We start from the raw sequence: 18,240 nt of genomic DNA, 5'->3' as shown, positions 1-18,240 counted from the left end.
GCAATAATCCAGGCATTAAGTAGTAAGGGTGGGAATGGGAATAGGGAGATAGGTAAACAATGCTTGTAACATATGTCATAACTGCTTAGAAAATTGGGATGGGAGAGAAGCAGTGACATTATCAGGCTCCAGGCCAAGACAGCCAGAAGAGTGGAGTTGCCCATAGAATGAGGGTGGAGGAGGGAGGCGTGCCAGAGATAGGCGTGTCACGGGGCTGTTCCACAAGCAGTTAGAAGTGAGTGGAGTTAAAGACACTGATGGTCCGTGGGGGTAAATGAGATGAGAGAGACACTAGAGGTAGGTTGATGTGGTTAATTGCCATCATTCCTGTTGGGGAAGATTTTTGTGTACCAGGACACTTCGTGGTTGCTGATCTGCTAATGGATTGGCTTCTTGATTCGAGAACCTGCTTCATGTCCAATCAGCTGTGGTTGAGGGTGGAAAGATAACAGTCATGTCTGTTTCTTTAGTTTGGAGTTCAGGGTGAGCTCCTTTCTCCCTTTGGTCCTGTTCTTCCACTTAAGATACCCGGTTTTAGTTGTTGTTGTTCTTTGTTTTTTTAACCTAATATCTCCCTTCTCCATCTCACGTCTTACCTACCTCTTCCACAAAGCTCACTGGAGCAACTTCACCTCATATTGATTTTTCCCTTCTTTGAGGGTCTAGATCACGTAAAGAGCTCAGTTTATGTTCTCCTGTATTTCTGGGTATTTTTTGCAGGCGTATTTTTTCTGGGGTTAAATTCCTTCTGATATTCTGTGTTCCCGTGACAGTTTGCATATTGCTGGTTATATAGATATCACTCAATAAATAACCACTCTCAGTAGCATATTAGAATCATTTATCAATATATTTTAGCACAAATACCACTGTAAGTTTCCATATATCAAAACGATTAACTTGTACCATTTTTGTTCCACACATCTAAGCAACATAGGCTATATTTAAGGGTACTCTGATGTTCATGATGATAAATTTGATCTAAAATTGATATTTAGAAGAGAGCTATATGGATTATAACTTTTCATCTTTAATTAAGATGGATTTAGGCATAAATTAGTTTTCAGCAAGAAAAGAGGTTTAGTATAAAATAAGTACAGTAAATAGATATTTTGATCCAAGTCAAAAATATAAATAAGGAAAATATAAATTTTGTCTTAGGTGGTTGTAACAAAGTACCGTAGACTGGTGGCTTATAATCAACAGAAACTTATTTCTTATATTTCTGGAGACTGGAAGTCTGAAATCAGGTTGCCAGCATGCTTGGGTCTTTGGTGAGGGCCTTCTTCCCAGGTTGCAATAGGCTGGCTTCTTGCTGTGACCTCACAGGGTGAAAAGAGAGTGAGAGAGCCTCTGGGGTCACTTTTATAAAGTCCCTAATCCCATTCATGACCTAATTACCTCCCAAAGGCTCACTTCCTAATACCATTACATTTCGGATTAAGATTTCAACATAAGAATTTTAGTGGGACACAGATGTTCAGTCCATAACAAAATTATATAAACCCAGGATATATATTGTTTCTCCTGAGTGGTTAATATGGACTATATAGAGTTAGCTGTCCTTAAATTAAGGCGTTCTTAGTGTATATGAAACCGTATATGTAAGCAGTTTGAAGACTTTAAAGCACTAAATCTAACATACTATTTGTGTGTTGGCTATAATTTCAAGCTATGGAATCTTGTATGTGAACTGAATTTGTCTTGTTTATGCTCTGTGCCTGGTTCACTGTAGGCAGTAAGTTTAAGTGAGAATGTTTGAGTAAAGGAATGAGAGAACACTTAGTGGAATACATGTGTGTCGCCCTTGTTTGAGGCTTAATTTCTTGCATCTTTCAGGTTGATGTTGCATTTGCTAATTAAGCTTGAATTAAGTATCTATGAATTAAAAGTACCTTATTCTTATTCCTTATAAATGATGCCCATAACATTAGGTTGTCTGAACACTGAGGGCAAAGAAGTTTACTGAAAGTTCTTGTCTGTGGATGATTCTGTTAAAGCCATTAAGATTTACTTTTTATGAATATTGGGTATAATTCATTGCTGGTAAATGTTTCAGTAAACTTGGAGTGGATGATCATTTCCATAACTCTTGACTGTAGATACTCCTGGTAGAGCAAAAGATTAATATGCTTGCTGTTACAGCTGTTGTTCAGCACTGTTTTGGAAGTTCTCATCAATAGAATAGAATAAAAAAGGAAAGGAGGAGACCTATTTAAATAGGGGAAGGACAGCTCTCATTCGCATATTAGGATGTTAGGTTGGCCATAAATACCATGAGAGTGGCAGTCTTAGTCTCTTTTGTTCACCTTTGCATCCCAGGCACTTAAATAGTGCCTGGCATAGAGTTGAAATTCAGTAAATATTTATTGAAGGAATGAATAATGAAGATTTCATGCTTTGTAGGATTTTCTAGCTAGGCTAGTAATTAAAAAGCTGCCGGAGTTAAGGAGAGTTCAGTAAGACTACAGTAGAACTGATAGACTGTGTCTAGCTTTTGCCTTGGGATGAACTCTCCAGCCCATGGTCCCTGTGTAACACAATACGATTCCTGTAAATATCAGTTTGGGGGGTTAAATCTTTATTCACTTAGGTTGTGAAAACTCTTTTGCTTGTTTTTAATCTGTTGTATTCCTTCTTCTCTTTGCAGTTCTAATTGTGGAGTGGTAAACATATACAATCAAGATTCTTGTCTCCAAGAAGCAAACCCAAAGCCAATAAAAGCTATAATGAACTTGGTTACAGGTGTTACTTCTCTGACCTTCAATCCTACTACAGAAATCTTGGCAATTGCTTCAGAAAAAATGAAAGAAGCAGTCAGATTGGTAATATTTCTTTACCCTTTCCTTTTAGCATTGATAATTTTAAAATTTAAAGTTGAAAACATGGAAAGATAATAGGAAAGTGTTGGATTATTTTAAAAAGAGTAGCCTCTTTTGACGTAGAAATTCCTTATATTGTAGCTTTGGGGTGTGATTATAGAAATGACTAACAGTAGCCACCAAATTTGTATTATGTCAGTTCTTTTGGGAAAGCCATGCTGTTCATTCCTAGCGTTTCTTAAGTGGTAGTCTTCATTTTCAGAAGTTTCTTTCAGCATATACATGAAGGAATATGTTTAAAGCAAACACTTCATTCCTCTATAGTTTTTTTTTTTTAATTAATTAATTTATTTATTCATTCATTTATTTCTGGCTGTGTTGGGTCCTCATTGCTGTGCACGGTCTTTCTCTAGTTGCGGTGCGCAGGCTTTTCATTGAGGTGGCGTCTCTTGTTGTGGAGCACAGACTCTAGGTGTGCGGGCTTCAGTAGTTATGACACACAGGCTCAGTAGTTGTGGCTCGTGAGCTCTAGAGCGCAGCCTCAGACGTTGTGGCGCACGGGCTTAGTTGCTCCACGGCATGTGGGACCTTCCCGGACCAGGGTTTGAACCCGTGTCCCCTGCATTGGCTGGCGGATTCTTTTTTTTTTAAAGCTTTGGGTTTATTTATTTATTTTTTATTTATTTATGGCTGTGTTGGGTCTTCGTTTCTGTGCTAGGGCTTTCTCTAGTTGCGGCAAGTGGGGGCCACTCTTCATTGCGGTGTGCGGGCCTCTCATTATCGCGGCCTCTCTTGTTGCGGAGCACAGGCTCCAGACGCGCAGGCTCAGTAATTGTGGCTCATGGGCCTAGTTGCTCCGCGGCATGTGGGATCTTCCCAGACCAGGACTCGAACCCATGTCCCCTGCATTGGCAGGCAGACTCTCAACCACTGCGCCACCAGGGAAGCCCAGCAGGCGGATTCTTAACCACTGTGCCACCGGGGAAATCCCTAGTTTTCTTCATCTACATTTTTAAGGCCTGGTGTCATAAGGGAGTGGAGGCAGTTCTTAAGTTTTGAAAATAAATTGTGTAAAATGATTGCAATTTAAATAGCTGGAAAGTTACTTGTGAAGACAGCTCTGTGCCAGGGGTCTCCAGGACTTCCACCAGGTTTGGTGAATAGAATAGTAAATAAGGGCTTCCCTGGTGGCGCAGTGGTTGAGAATCTGCCTGCCAATGCAGGGGACACGGGTTCGAGCCCTGGTCTGGGAAGATCCCACATGCCGCGGAGCGACTGGGCCCGTGAGCCACAATTACTGAGCCTGCGCGTCTGGAGCCTGTGCTCCGCAACAAGAGAGGCCGCGATGGTGAGAGGCCCGCGCACCGCGATGAAGAATGGCCCCCACTTGCCGCAACTGGAGAAAGCCCTCACACAGAAACGAAGACCCAACACAGCCATAAATAAATAAATAAATGAATAAATAAAATATTAAAAAAAAAAAAAAAAGAGTCGTAACAGTCACGGCCAAATAAATAAATAATTAAAAAAAAAAAAAGAATAGTAAATAAAAGGACTCATAGGACTCAGAATATGGTCATACTCATGGCTAAGAATAATTACAGGGAAAGGGTGCAAAGCAAAATCAGCAAAAGGAAAAGGTGCATGGGGTGAAGCCTGGAAGAAACAGGCACAGGCTTCCAAGAGTCCTCTCCTAGTGCAAGTTACATAGGACACATTTAATACAAGTCCTCTCCCAGTGCAGGTCACATAGGGCACGTTTAATACAAGTCCTCTCCCAGTGCAGGTCACATAGGACACATTTAATTCCTCCAACAGCAAGTTGTGACAACATGTGTTAAGTGTTTTCTGCCAGAGAAGCTCATTAGAGACTCAGTGCCCAAGGTTTTTACTGGGGGTTGATGATGTAGGTACCCTCTGCCTAGGAGGTACCCAAAGTCAAGGCTCCCAGAAGTAAAGGCAAGTGTTCAGCGTAAACCACATTAGACAAATCATTTAGGCACAGTGAGCTGTCCTTATCATTGAGGGAAAGTTTCCCATGTGTGTAGGGACCTGTATGCCAGTCAAGTTCCCAGACACCATCTAAGAGCCACTTGCAAGCGGGCCTTTCTAAGGATAGCAGCCTCAGGCCAGTGTTGACTCTTTTCTGCCCAACCTCAGAGTTCAGCTTAAATGTCACTCCATCTGTGTGAAGTTTCCTACCCTTCAGGCAGAACCAATTTCTTCATTCATTCAACAGTTACTTGCTGTGCGCCAGGTACACAGATGGCATAGAACTTTGAATGGCAGCATTACACTGTGCTATTGTTATGTGTATACCATAAGCACTTTACAGAGATTCTTATTTTTATCTTGCTTACTCAGCAAATAAACCTTGCACACTTCATCAGCTTTGTTTAATAGTGTATAGTTTAAAAAGATTTATAAAGAATTCTACAAAAATATTTTGAGCGAAATAACAGTCCTCAGAGGATTGGCTCACCCAAAGTCAACAGCTAGTAAAGAGCAGTGAACTGTGATGCTAGATTCCATATTCTTTCTAACATTTTAATGATTTTCTAACTAAATTCCTCAGAGCCCTAGAATGTGTATAGGACTTCAGATGGTAAGTAGGGCAAGTAGGAGGCTAAGCTCCTCCCTGTATTATATAGAGCAGCTTCAGTATTACTCGTGGTAGGTACTGGCATTCTGCATAAGATTTTCTTTGAGGGAAGAAAGAGTTCTGCTGGAAAAAGTGTTTGGAAAATATAGCATTGCGTTTTATTGCCTCTTGAATGAATCGTTTGATAAATGAGAGGATCCTAATTCAAGTCAGCTTTAAAATCTCCGCTCCTGTGATGGTAGTGGTGGACTAGTACATATTAACCTTTTATCATTTTAATGGTAGTAAGTTGTTTTAGAAAACCATGGGATCTATCTCTGTTGACATAATGTATTCTGCAAGATGCCTAGTAGTTGGTTCTGCCTAGTTTGCTTCAGTGATCATGGCAGCATTTATGGTGTTTTATTGTGGCAAAATCACACAAGGAATTCATTAGTAACAGCCAACTCCCATTTTTTAAATGGTAGTCAACCATAATATCTAATGGAAAGAAGCCAGGCATAGCTTCAGAATGCCTCAGTGGAACATTGGTAGTGTCATTAAATGCAATCTCTTATAATGATCCAAACAGTTCTGTTATTCCAGCACAAAGCAGTGAATATAAATCTAAGCCATTGCACCAGTAAGAGACTCAGAAGTTAAATTGTTATTACATCTACAATCTTGGATGTTGTAGAAGTTGTGGAACTCCTTATCCATTAAATTAAGGATGAGAGACCTTTTATTTGTTGAATTTTGGTATCTGGACCCTTAAATGTAATACAGAAATTATGTTGGAGATAAAGGGAACTTTCTGAATTAAAGAAGTTGGGTTTTTATGGGACTTTTTCTTATTAGTTCAATTACAGCTTTTAATACAGGGGTCATAAAGAGAGGTTAGAGCACAGCTTAGTTCTAACCAGGTGGGGGTCATTGGTCTGAGGGAAGATGTACTAAAAACGCTGGGGAATAGTTACAGTTGAGTCTTTTAGGAGGGCATAAACATGTTTTTTGCCCCTGATATCCAAGTCAGTAGGGGAGATAAAATTTAAAATTAAATTGTCCATAAGTTGGTATTTATCCTCCATCAGGAAGAACACATCAGCTTGTCGTGTGAAGCCATGGCCACTGTGTACGGTTGTGTAGGTTATTTGTTGCACAAGGCACCACATCTAAAGAGACTCCATTTACATCATAAACTTCGTGTTTGTATTTACTGCAGTATTTCTGATAATTTTGGTAACAGAATTGTTCTGTTTATTTAGCTAGAAAAATACACAGCTACCTTCTGGTAAAAATGAACTTTAAAAAATTGCTTTGTGTCTTGTGCCCCAATTTTTGTGAACTTCTTAGCTTTAATGGGTCAAGACCACTTCTAATGCCTCTGCATTGATGCCAGGCTGTGCAGACAGAGCCTGCTTCCCAGAGAAGTTGAAAATAATTGAAAATGGCTTGGAGATTCACTGTAAACTTTACTTTCTTGACAAAAAATGGTCAATAGGCATTTATCGGGGGAGTAGGGCCTAGTGACTGACTGAAACCAGTGTAATAGACAGGTGTATCTAACAGTGGGTTTTACCTGGTACTTGTCTATGAAAATCACCTTGATTGGGTGGTTTAAAGTCTCATCTAAAAGTGTGAAGGATGATAGACTACCATGATTAATAGCTGAATGATAATTCTGTATGTGAGTATGAAGGTGGTGTATTTCTTGGAAGAGCTAGAGAATGTGTGAAAATGAGAGTTTGTTAAAATCCTGGTCTGCTGAAGGTAACGGCTTCTGTGCTTAGGTTTTATTTGTCCACAAATTGGACAAGGACTTGTCTTGCCTAGCTTGGATTTGGGCCTGTTTTCCCCCAAGTAGACTTTCCTGGAGAAAGAGACCTGGCCTTGAGGTGAGCTTTCTGCTCTTTCTCAATCAGAACACAGTTTCACTTGATGAACTAGGTTTTCATGGTTTAGCCCTCCTCAAGGAGAGATTGCAAAAGACAAAGAATATACCACAAAATTGAGAAATAAAAGTGAAAAAAAGGGAGTTATATGATATTGGAAGATTTGATATGACTTTGTCTTGGATTCAAACTCTTCATAATGTTTGAAGTATCTGTTCCTGTGATTAAATTTTAGTATCCTTTACTGTGGTTATTAAGTTAGAGCATTAATGGGCTCTACTGTTGCCTTTTCACTTTATTCATTCACTTATTCATTTGACCCTCCCAGGCACCATGCTAGATGCTGCATTTTAATGCAGCATCAAGAAAGCACTTTCTTCTCTTCCTTCCCTTCCTTCTCAGTTAATACCTCATTGAGAATCAAATTTTAATTTTGGAACACTTTGCTGTATTAAGAGAACTGTACTTGATGTGTGCTACAATCAAAATGAACTTTTTGTTCCAGCAAAATGACAGAATGAAGACCAAAATTTAAGAAAGATGAGCTCCCAGTTGTTGTAGTTTAAAGCTTTTTATTATTTCCTGCAGGTCCACCTTCCTTCCTGTACAGTATTTTCAAACTTCCCAGTTGTTAAAAAGAAGAATATTTCTCTTGTTCATACTATGGATTTTTCTCCCAGAAGTGGTTATTTTGCCTTGGGGAATGAAAAGGGCAAGGCCCTGCTGTATAGGTAGGTATTATTTATGTTTAGAAGTCAGAAAGAAGTCTCAGCTTCTTTTGAAAATGTGAAGATAAAGTTGTTACATTCTCAAGTCTATAATTATGTATAATTTATTAGATCTGTAATTTATTAATTATAATTATGAATTATTAACTGATAAATTATAGAGTGTTTATAGTCGACTCCCATCGTCATATCTAAAAAAAATGTGCATTTTTCTACCATAAGATTTTTCTAGCAGAAAATTTACTTGGGGAATTTTTGGAGGAGAGGGGGAAGCTATATTTTGAAAATGTCAAATTGAGGAAAAGTTGCCACTTTAATAATACTGCCACTTTCTTGGTGCCTTATGTTTAGATTAGCCTTTGTTGACTTGACAATGCTCTATTTATTCCACTAGATTTAAGTGATTTTTTTTTTTTAAGAGGTATTTCTTTTCCTGCAGCTGTAAGCTGTAAATAAGGATGTTAACTACAAAGATACCAAAAGTCTGTGCTCTGTCCAGGTTCTTTTCTGTGCTCAACCTACTTGGCTATATAAAGCAAGAACAAATAAAATCTAATTACATTGTTGCTAGAAGATACAGGTGACAAGGTAGCTCTGGGGGAAAACCTGTGACTTAAAAATAATAGCCGTCTTTCCTTGCTCCCATGTGTTGGCAGTGAATGTTGCATAGAACCCTGTGTTTATGTTTGTATGCTTCAGGGAAGGCCTGCTTTCAAAGAAACTGAAATCTGGGGTGAAGAAGAGGAGGACTACAAATTGGTTTTGAAAAGAGAACATAGCAAACAATAATATGGCTTATAGATTTACTTACTTTGAAAGGAAAATGGTTGGGTGGTACTGGGAAAATTGATAATTCCATCATTCTCATTTCAGGTCATTTTTGGAGTGGTTCTTTCAGTTTGGATTTTATAAAAGGATGCAGATTCTTACTGCACTTAGGAATTCTCTTTCCAAAGCTTTGGTTTATTATAACTGATTTTTTTCTTTTCTTAAGCCCCAAAGCCCATTAGAGTTTTCACCAGAGCATTGGTCTCTAGTGAGACTGTTTCTAGCATGTGGGTTGGACTGACAGCATTTCTGTTGGATGTGGCTGATCAGGTATTTCATAGACCCTGATGTAATGCTTTGGAGCAAGCTGATGGCTTTTATCTAAAATCTGAGGTATTAGCATTAGGATACTTCAGAATGTCAGCTTGAGGGGTAACCTAGCTGCCTATTGAGAGTGATTGTGATTACATTTCCGCACCTGAAGTCTTCCTAAGTGCCATTCTGTGATCTGATTGACAGTATCCTGGGTAATCACAAAATTGTTTTGATGATTTTGTCTTTTACTTTTTCAGGTTGCATCATTACTCAGACTTTTAAAGAGATTATTTGAAGTAAGAAAATCTTTCACTTTTTTTTCATCCTACAAAGTTTTAAGGTTACACCCATTGCTGTCAATTGGCAGAGGGACCATATTAACTGATTTTTGTTTCTTTGCCTCTGGGTTGCTCTATCTTCAGTTAAGGGAGTGGGATGGATATAGATCAGGAAGAGCCTAGTTGGACTTGAACCTTCCTTGGGAATTTTTTATCCCAAATCACAACAGCCTGGCTCTGTTCTTCTGAGGGCAGATCTTTAATATTGTGTCCATAATGGTCATCAAAATTATAATTACTGAATATTTAATCCACAAAGGAGAAGAGACTTAACTGAGAGACATAAGTATCTCCACATATAATTATAGCTTCCGTAAGCTCAAACCCTTTTATTTTGTATGTTTCTTGAGAGATTATAAGTGGCTTGCCTTGTAGCTAGTTAATGGTTGGTCATTAGTTTTGCTGCCATATATAGTATATATATTTGGCATATGCATATATGTACACATATACGCCATATATGTATTTCTTTTTCTTCCAGTTTCATTGAGATATATTTGGCATACAGCACTGTATAAGTTTCAGGTGTACAGCATAATGATTTGACTCACATACGTCATGAAATGATGACCACAATAAGTTTAGTGAACATCTGTCATCTCGTCTAGATAAAAATTAAAGAAACAGAGAAAAACGTTTTTCTGTGTGGTGAGAAGTCCTAGAGTTTACTCTCTTAACCACTTTCCTGTATAACACACTGCAGTGTTCGTTATATTTATCATGTTGTACATCCCATCCGTAGTACTTATTTATCTTATAACTGGATGTTTGTACCTTTTGACTTCCAAGTACAAGATTTGTGCCTTCCTCTAATTGCTGCTTGGTATTTAAAACAGTAGGACATGCTTCTCTTCCCATGGCTTGATTTTTCACCTGAGATATGGTGGTGGTTCTGAGGTGGAGCTGCAACCGGCCTGTTCATCACGATTGACTAATTTGGTCTTCTCTGAGATTCATAAATGTTGAGGAGAGACTCTGGGAGTGCATATAGACTTAATTAGGGGAAAGAATTTTTGAAGGTGGCGGAATTTTGAGCAAAACGTTAGCCAGGAGGAGAAAGCAGTCCAGCTGCCTTGCCTGCCAAAACAGCACTGCCAGTGCATGTTGTTTGTTGGTGACCAGTGACTGTAAATCAAGTATATAATTTCTTCTGTTCTTTCCTCAGATCCAGTTGAGCCACAAGAGAAACCCGTCCTGATAAATCTTCTCAGAAACTTTCCAGAATGAGTGATAATATAAGGATAATGATATATTGAGCCAGCTGTGCTTATTTAAGTTACCAGAAATGTTTTAATAAACCCATAGTAACTCTTGTTTGTAACTAAGTGTATGTGGTTCTTCCCTCTCCACCTACACACATGCTAATTTGGGTGCATTTTAAAACCCAACATGAGAGATTGGAAACACCTGTCTGTAGCCAAAAATAATACAGTCTCCTGTTTCACAGTTAACCCTGATTAGTATTTCCCCCTTTCCCAGCATAGATCTCTCTGTGTTTCTGGGTATCGGCTAACAGAGGTTCTGATGAGCCATGGAGGTCAGTCCACATTTATGAGAACCATGGGATCTAATGGTATAAATTTTGAACCTTCAGGTTTTCCTAGAAAGGTAGTTGTGGAAGCAAAAAGACTTTTCTGGGCTTAGTACTTCAAATGATTGTCACTGTTACTTTGTGGGGAGGGGGGCATATGAAAACCTGGTATGCTTGTCCTACTAATTACTGGCCACTCCCCTTCCTGGAAATGTTCATGATGCCAACTTAAAAGTTTAATTGAGGTTCCGAGTTTGTCAGTTGATTAATTCTTTAATCATAATATAACCTTGCTTAAGTCCCTATGTTTCTTAGGAAAAACTGACATTATATTATGTATTTCACCCCACCTCCTTTCTAAAATGTGGAAAAGAAATGGCAGGTTAGAAAAGGAAGTTAATCCAATGACAAAAAATGGTTCTGGCTCTGCCCAGAGAAGTAATAGATCCCACTTAACTGTACAAACAAACAGGCCAGTGCAGGGTATCTTCAGTGTCTTCAAGGTCCTTCCAGGTCTACGGGTGATGACCTCGAGCAGCCCGCTGGATTGTGTTAACATATCCCAGCATCTTTCTAAAAGAACATTTTCTATTAAGATGGGCTATTGCTGTACAATTGTGGAGACCCTTCCTACGTGGCCTCCTTTTTCAGCATCTTCTGTCGTAAATAATACTAAGGCTAAAAATTTCAGAGTCCTAGACCCAGTAGGCTTATTAATATTATTTCTCTTTTGAGTTGCTAGAGGGCAGCATTAAATTATGTGAGTAATTGAAGGCAAGGCTTTTGTAGCTTTTTGTCATCACCTTACCTTTAGCTTCAGCTCAATCATTGTTTCAGAAATGGATGCTAAGCGTTATGTGTGCTTATTTTGCATATGGATTTCATAGTGTGAAAGACTTATAGGAATTTATCGTTCTAGAAAAAAATAATGGAAGCAGAGTTTAAATTTATTTTATTTTATTTTATTTATTTATTTTTGGCTGCATTGGGTATTCGTTGCTGTGCGCAGGCTTTCTCTAGTTGTGGCGAGTGGGGGCTACTCTTCCTTGCGGTGGCTTGTCTTGTTGTGGAGCACGGGCTTCAGTAGTTGTGGCACGTGGGCTCAGTAGTTGTGGTTTGCGGGCTCTAGAGTGCAGACTCAGTAGTTGTGGCGCACAGGCTTAGTTGCTCCGCAGCATGTGGGATCTTCCCGGACCAGGGCTTGAACCCATGTCTCCTGCTTTGGCAGGTGGATTCTCAACCACTGCGCCACCAGGGAAGCCCCCAGAGTTTAAATTTTAATTCTACTTTGTTAACATCTCTAGGTCATATTTATACTCTACTAGGGGCATAATAAAGAATTCCCAGTTCTAATTTTTTTACTCTCTTGATGGGGATTAGAGGATTTGAGTCAAGCTCAAATCCTTCTTGTAACCAGTGCCAAGGTAACTCTTCAAGGAGATAAGAGCCACAGTCATGAACTTATTTACCCACTTCTCTATTGGCAGTTGCTAAGATAGCATGAATGTGGCTTATATCTGTTTTAGGGGGGACTCTCAAGCTGTGAGATGATATTTTGTCATCTAGAGCCACATGGGATTTATTTGGAGTAATGAATTGACCTTTAGTGTATTCAACTCATCTCTCGCCCAATCCCTGCTAATATTCAATGAACTGAAGAATTATTAGCCTCTTGAAAAATTTCTTCAGTTGTGAGAAGTCTCTTGCTTTACTAGATGTTAAGTGTGGTGTGTTTCTGGTGAGGGTATATAACCCTTTCTAAGCCTGTGCAGAGTGAAGTGACCAGCTGGGGGGTTTGTGACCAGCATTTCTGCACTTCACCTTGGGGATGGGATGGAAGCAAGCAAATGCCTATGAAATGAAGTGCTTGCTCACACCTGTAATCAGCTCTCAAGCTACTCGGGAGTCCACTTAAATGCATCTCCAGATTCCTCACACAAGAAGCAAAAAGCATTGGCTATTCTGTTCTAATCTGGAGGAAATGGAGACTGGGGCAAGAGGTGTGGGGAGAAGGAAGAATGAAGTGTAAACAGCATTTTGCAGCCCCTGGCACCATACTTGTGCTCACATCAGTATATATGTATATCTCATGACATTTTCATTGTCCCTCTGTAAGGAAAGTAGTATTTTCTATAAACATGGAAGTAAATTGAGGTTCAGAGAGGTTGAACATTCCAGTCCTAAAACCATCAGCGGTCCTCAAAGGGTAGTGTGTCCATACTCTTAACAGTATGAAATACAGCCCATTAGGTTGTGGGTAGGAAATGCTAGAACTTCCATGTCATGCAAAAAGTATCTTTGTTACATAACATTTACTATAGATCATTTAGGTAATTTATAAATAAATAGGTTTGATTTAATTGAAGGTATATACTCATGGATTTTCTATGAAAGGGCCACTGATTTAGATGCCCAACACACTGCCATACCAAACTTGACATATCCAAAGCTGAACACATTTCCACACCCTTCCTTTCACTGTTTCCCAGACCTGTTTTTGTATTCCCTATTATGTTAACAGCTGCTGCATTAACTGCGTCACTTAAGCTACGTACCTAAGACTGACTTTAAACCTGAGGTTTTTCGCTACTCCTTCCCCCACCACAAAGACTAGTTTCTCTCCAAATGTCTTTTATTTTTTTTATCCTACTGCCACTTCACCGACTCTCATCAGCTCTCACCTGTTAATACCCTAACTTCACACTTTTCAGTTGGATCTCCACATTGCAGCCAGAGATTTTTTTAAAACGTTTATTATGGAAAACTTCAAATTATACAAAAGAAGAGAGATTAGTATAATACACCCTCTTCTATGCATCACCCAGCTTCAACAATGATCAGCTCCTGGGAATTTTATCTATATCCCCACCCACAAACTCTGGTTATTTTGAAGCAAAGCTAAGATGTATCATTTCATCTCTAAATATTTAAGTATGTATAGAGATGTGTTTTAAAAATATAAATCTCAACATGCTACTCTTGCTTAAAATCCTTCAACAGCTCTTCTCTCCCAAACTGTTTAGTTTCCCCATCTACGGAAAGGGCATAAAAGTTGACTTGCTTTTTAGGACTAGTTATTAGATTCAGAACAGCACCTGGTCCAGAACGTGGTCTCAGTGAATGTTAGCTGCCATCATTAGAATCATCATGACCACAGTCAGGTTCAAGCTGACATTCAAACTCCTATGCTCCTAGAAAGACCCTTTATTTCAGCCTCTTTCCCTCTCTCCAGCTCTCACCACTCCAGAAATCTTGAGCTACTTGAGATTTCCCTGAATAAACTTAGCTGTTTTTCTCCTACGTGCCTTTGTTCTTGCTGATGCTTCCTCATTGCCTTTACTTTTTCTGCCTTTCAAACTCTGCACATCTAACAAGACTGAGATGGACTTCTATTATAGTACCTATACCCTTTGTTGCATTTTTTTTTTAATACAGTCTTTCAACAGAAGATTTGAAGTGGCTTTCCAAAACACACAGTAAAGAGGGAAAATATAAGTGAATCAGAGCCTGGGAAAATGAATAAGATGGGGGAAATTAGAACCCAAATATGTAGGCCATATGTGGTTACTAAAGTTGAACTGTATTTTTTTTTCAATTTTTGACCTAAGCAATACTCATATATATTTTTTGGGAAAAATATATTTCAAGAAAAAGTGAAAGTCCTCTTTCCCTTCCTAGCCAACGGATGTATATTTTGCTAGTAGTTTTTTTGGGGGCGGGTATTGAGTCAATTATATGTTCAGATGCAAGAAAACCTGACAAATAGTGGCTTAAATCATAAGGACATTTAATGTTTATGAAGTCTAGAGGTGGCAGGCTGGCTTCAGAATCCATTTGGTGGCTCAGCAATGCCCTATCTTTGGTCAGTGTGTCTGTGGTTCTCTTTGCCTGTTTCTCATGGCTGCAAAATGGCTGCTGTACCTGAAGTCTCACATCCTCACACAACCCAAGAGCATTCCAAGCTGGAAGGAAGGGAACAGGGAGAAAATAGTCTCTTCCCTGGCAGGGCTTTTCTTTTTCTTTTTTCCAGTTTTATTGAAAAGTAATTGACATATGTCACTCTATATTTAAGGCATACAGCCATGATGGTTTAACTTACATATATTGTGAAATGATCACCATGATAGGTTCAGCTAACATTCATCTCACGTAGTACAATAAAAAGAAAAGAAAGAAGAAAAGAATAAAGGAAAAACATTTTTGTGATGAGAACTCTTGGGATTTACTCTTTTTTATAAAACACAACATGATTATATTTTAATATACAACCAAAATACAAATCACCATAGTAAGTTGATGGCAATAAAATATGGTATTTCATTTGCATTGCATGACAAATGGTTACCATCCTCAGTCATAACTGAGTTCTTAGAAACCAGTAACAAAGACATTGATGTACCAAGGGAAATGAAAAAACAAAAAACAGAAGAAAATGAAATAACACAAGTGACTAGTAAGGATTAAGTATATATGAAGATGACTGAGCTGAACAATAAGAAGAAAAGCAATTTCTTTGTAATATCATATTACCAAAGATTAAAAATCTAACATTTGTACAGCTTTAGGAAACAGACCCACATAAACACGGGGCAAGATTGATGAGGTCCCATCTATATAGTAGGGGGGAATCTAGTCTGGACTCAAACTATAAATTTTGGATATCCTTAGTCCTAGCAGTTCCAATTCATTGGAATTATTTCAACAAATTAGTTGGATAAATTTACAATTTATATAAAAACCATGTTTACTGCATAGAAAATTTGTAGCTAGTATATAGATCCCCCCCAAATGACTTGCATATTAATTTGTTTATCAATACACCCAAAGGGATTTGCACAAAATTCCATTAATAGTAGATAACATAGATGGAGGTGGCAGAGGGATTTACTCTCTTAACATCTTTCCTATATGCCACACACAGCAGTGTTCACTATAGTCATCATGTTGTACGTTATGTACAGTACACCCTAGTACTTATGTATCTTACAACTGGAAGTTTGTATCTTTTGCACACCTTCCTCCAATTCCCTCTCTCCTCCCACCCCCACTTCTGGTAACCACAGTCTGATCTCTTTTACTGTGAGTTTGGTTATTACTATTTTTAGATTCCCTATATAAGTGAGATCATATAATATTTGTCTTCGTCTGACTTATTTGACTTAGCATAATGCCTTCAAGGTCCATTTTATTGCAAGTGGTAGGATTTCCTCATTTTTTTATGGTGGAATAACATTCTCTTGTATGTGTATATATGTGTGTCTGTGTGTATTTGTGTGTATATATATGTGTATACCACAACTTCTTTATCCATTCACCCATTAGTGGACACGTAGGTTGTTTCCATGTCTTGGCTATTGTAAATAATGCTGCCATAAACACACAGATATCTTTTTGAGTCAGTGTTTTTGTTACCTTTGGATATGTTCCCAGAAGTGATATTGCTGGATCATACATGATAGTTCTATTTTTCATTTTTTGAGGCTCCTCCATACTGTTTTCCATAGAGGCAACACCAATTTACATTCCCACCAACAGTGTACAAGGGTGCCCTTTTCTCCACATCCTCGCCAAGGGCTTTTCTTTTTGATCAAAGGAGAAAGTCTTTGATAGACGTTTCCCTGCAGACTTTCCCTCACGTTTCCTTGGCAGAATAGGGTCACAAGCCCACCTCTAGACCAATCACTGTCTAAGAGGACCGATTTTTCTATAAAACCAATCATGCTTCATCCCAGGGACTGGCAGTGAGACCTGTTGCCCCAGATAGCACATTGCTATCTGCCTGTTGCTTGAAAAAATTCTGGGCATTCTGTTTGCAAGGAGGGAGGGGGAAGAGGGAATGACTGTTGGGAGAAAACCAACAGTGCTTGCCGCAGATACATGCATGCATGTTTTTAAATTTTTTGTTTTATTTTTTTAACAGCAATGGGCCCAAGTTGCAGTATTCTCCAGCTCACTACTTGCACTTATTTTCACTTACCCAGCCGATATGGCAGTGCATATGGATTTACCTCCTTTGTAACTGCTGCATAGTATCTCTGACTGAGGAACATATGGGTAGTTTTCTGTCTTTTACTATTGTAAACTAAACAATGCTGCAATTAACTGTCTTATAAAGGCTCTTTGTACACATACGTATTTCTCCAGGGGAGATGCCTGGAAATAGAATTGCTAGATAAAGACATTAAAATTTTTGATTTAAAAGTTTGATAAAAACTGCTCTCCAAAAAGGCTATGCCAATGACATTTCCACTGACGGGGATGAGCATTCCCCTTCCCTTCTTTCTCTTTGACAGATAAACGGTGATAAAATTTCACCACTGGATATTATTGTTCATAACCTAATGAGGGAAAACGATACCTATTATTATCTTACTTTGCCTATGCTATCATTCTGATTCCATTAAGAAAAAAACCAACAAAGTTCTATGATCCACATTGTCCATAATAGAAGTTAATACTAGTCCCTCAGGGAAAGCAGTCTTCCTCCTCCCCTCAACCCGTCCGTGACATGCATTTGTTAATATATTTCTGTCCTGCTAGTATTTTATTAATCTCTGTATCTCCAGCATCTAGTTCAGTGCTTGCTTCATATATTAGGTATGTAATTTTATGAGTTCAAGAAAATCTGACTTGATTACAGAGAGAACAAGGGGTAAATATGGACCGATAATGACTAAAAGCACATTTTCTGCATCTCAAATCAAGATGCAAGGGTTTACCAAGGATTTTTGTGCCACTTTCTGATGTGAGAAGCCATCTTGGAGGTATAACATGAATATAGAAATGAAACTTCTGAGGTATTTTGATGGTTTATACAGACAGCAGGTCAGTATACTTGGAATTGGGACTATTTTGGAGGTTAAGTTGTAAAAAAGAGCTTAAGAGAGAACGCTGAGGCATAAGGAGAGATGAACTGCCGATAGCCAGAGGCAAAGCTCAAGTCAATAGTTTTAAAAATAGGTAATGAGTTGAAAATAAACTGTGAAACTTTGAGTCAGCCAGCAGTGGGCAAATGCATTATCTCACAGACAGCTGAGCGTGACAGAATTCCCTCTTTGTAGGTCGTGCCTCCCTTCACAAAGCATGTATGGACTTGTGAAAGGAAATCAAATTCTCAGAAGATGAAATACTGTTATATTTATATGCCTCTGTTCTACCTCAGACTCTTGCTCCCTCTTCCTGTTGCCTTCACCTGAATTTTCAGATCATCCATTCATCCATCCACGCACTGAATATCAGGTGAGCTCCTGTGTACGTCAGGTACT

At 38.7% G+C, this 18,240-nt stretch overlaps 1 protein-coding gene and 1 pseudogene across 3 annotated transcripts in view; both read left to right on the top strand.

Annotated features, from left to right (window-relative positions):
• The window catches only part of UTP18 (UTP18 small subunit processome component), a 36,612-nt gene extending 25,847 nt beyond the window's left edge, over positions 1 to 10,765 (top strand). Inside the window, exons 11-14 of one of the 2 annotated variants that reach the window (XM_082440371.1) lie at positions 2,651 to 2,825; positions 7,884 to 8,026; positions 9,364 to 9,402; positions 10,610 to 10,765. In XM_082440371.1, the coding sequence (XP_082296497.1) occupies positions 2,651 to 2,825; positions 7,884 to 8,026; positions 9,364 to 9,388 (343 nt within the window). In that variant the 3' untranslated portion in view covers positions 9,389 to 9,402; positions 10,610 to 10,765. The remainder of the gene's footprint in view (positions 1 to 2,650; positions 2,826 to 7,883; positions 8,027 to 9,363; positions 9,403 to 10,609) is intronic. The other variant, XM_082440370.1, reaches the window with a different exon arrangement.
• The window catches only part of LOC309649851 (diphthamide biosynthesis protein 3 pseudogene), a 185,968-nt pseudogene that overhangs the window by 149,762 nt on the left and 17,966 nt on the right, over positions 1 to 18,240 (top strand). The window lies entirely within an intron of this gene.

This window comes from Balaenoptera physalus (assembly GCF_965194825.1).
Source record: "Balaenoptera physalus genome assembly, chromosome: 20".
Lineage (NCBI taxonomy): Eukaryota > Metazoa > Chordata > Mammalia > Artiodactyla > Balaenopteridae > Balaenoptera > Balaenoptera physalus.
The sequence above is the reverse complement of the archived record's forward strand: the minus strand, read 5'-3'. Positions and strand labels throughout refer to the sequence as shown.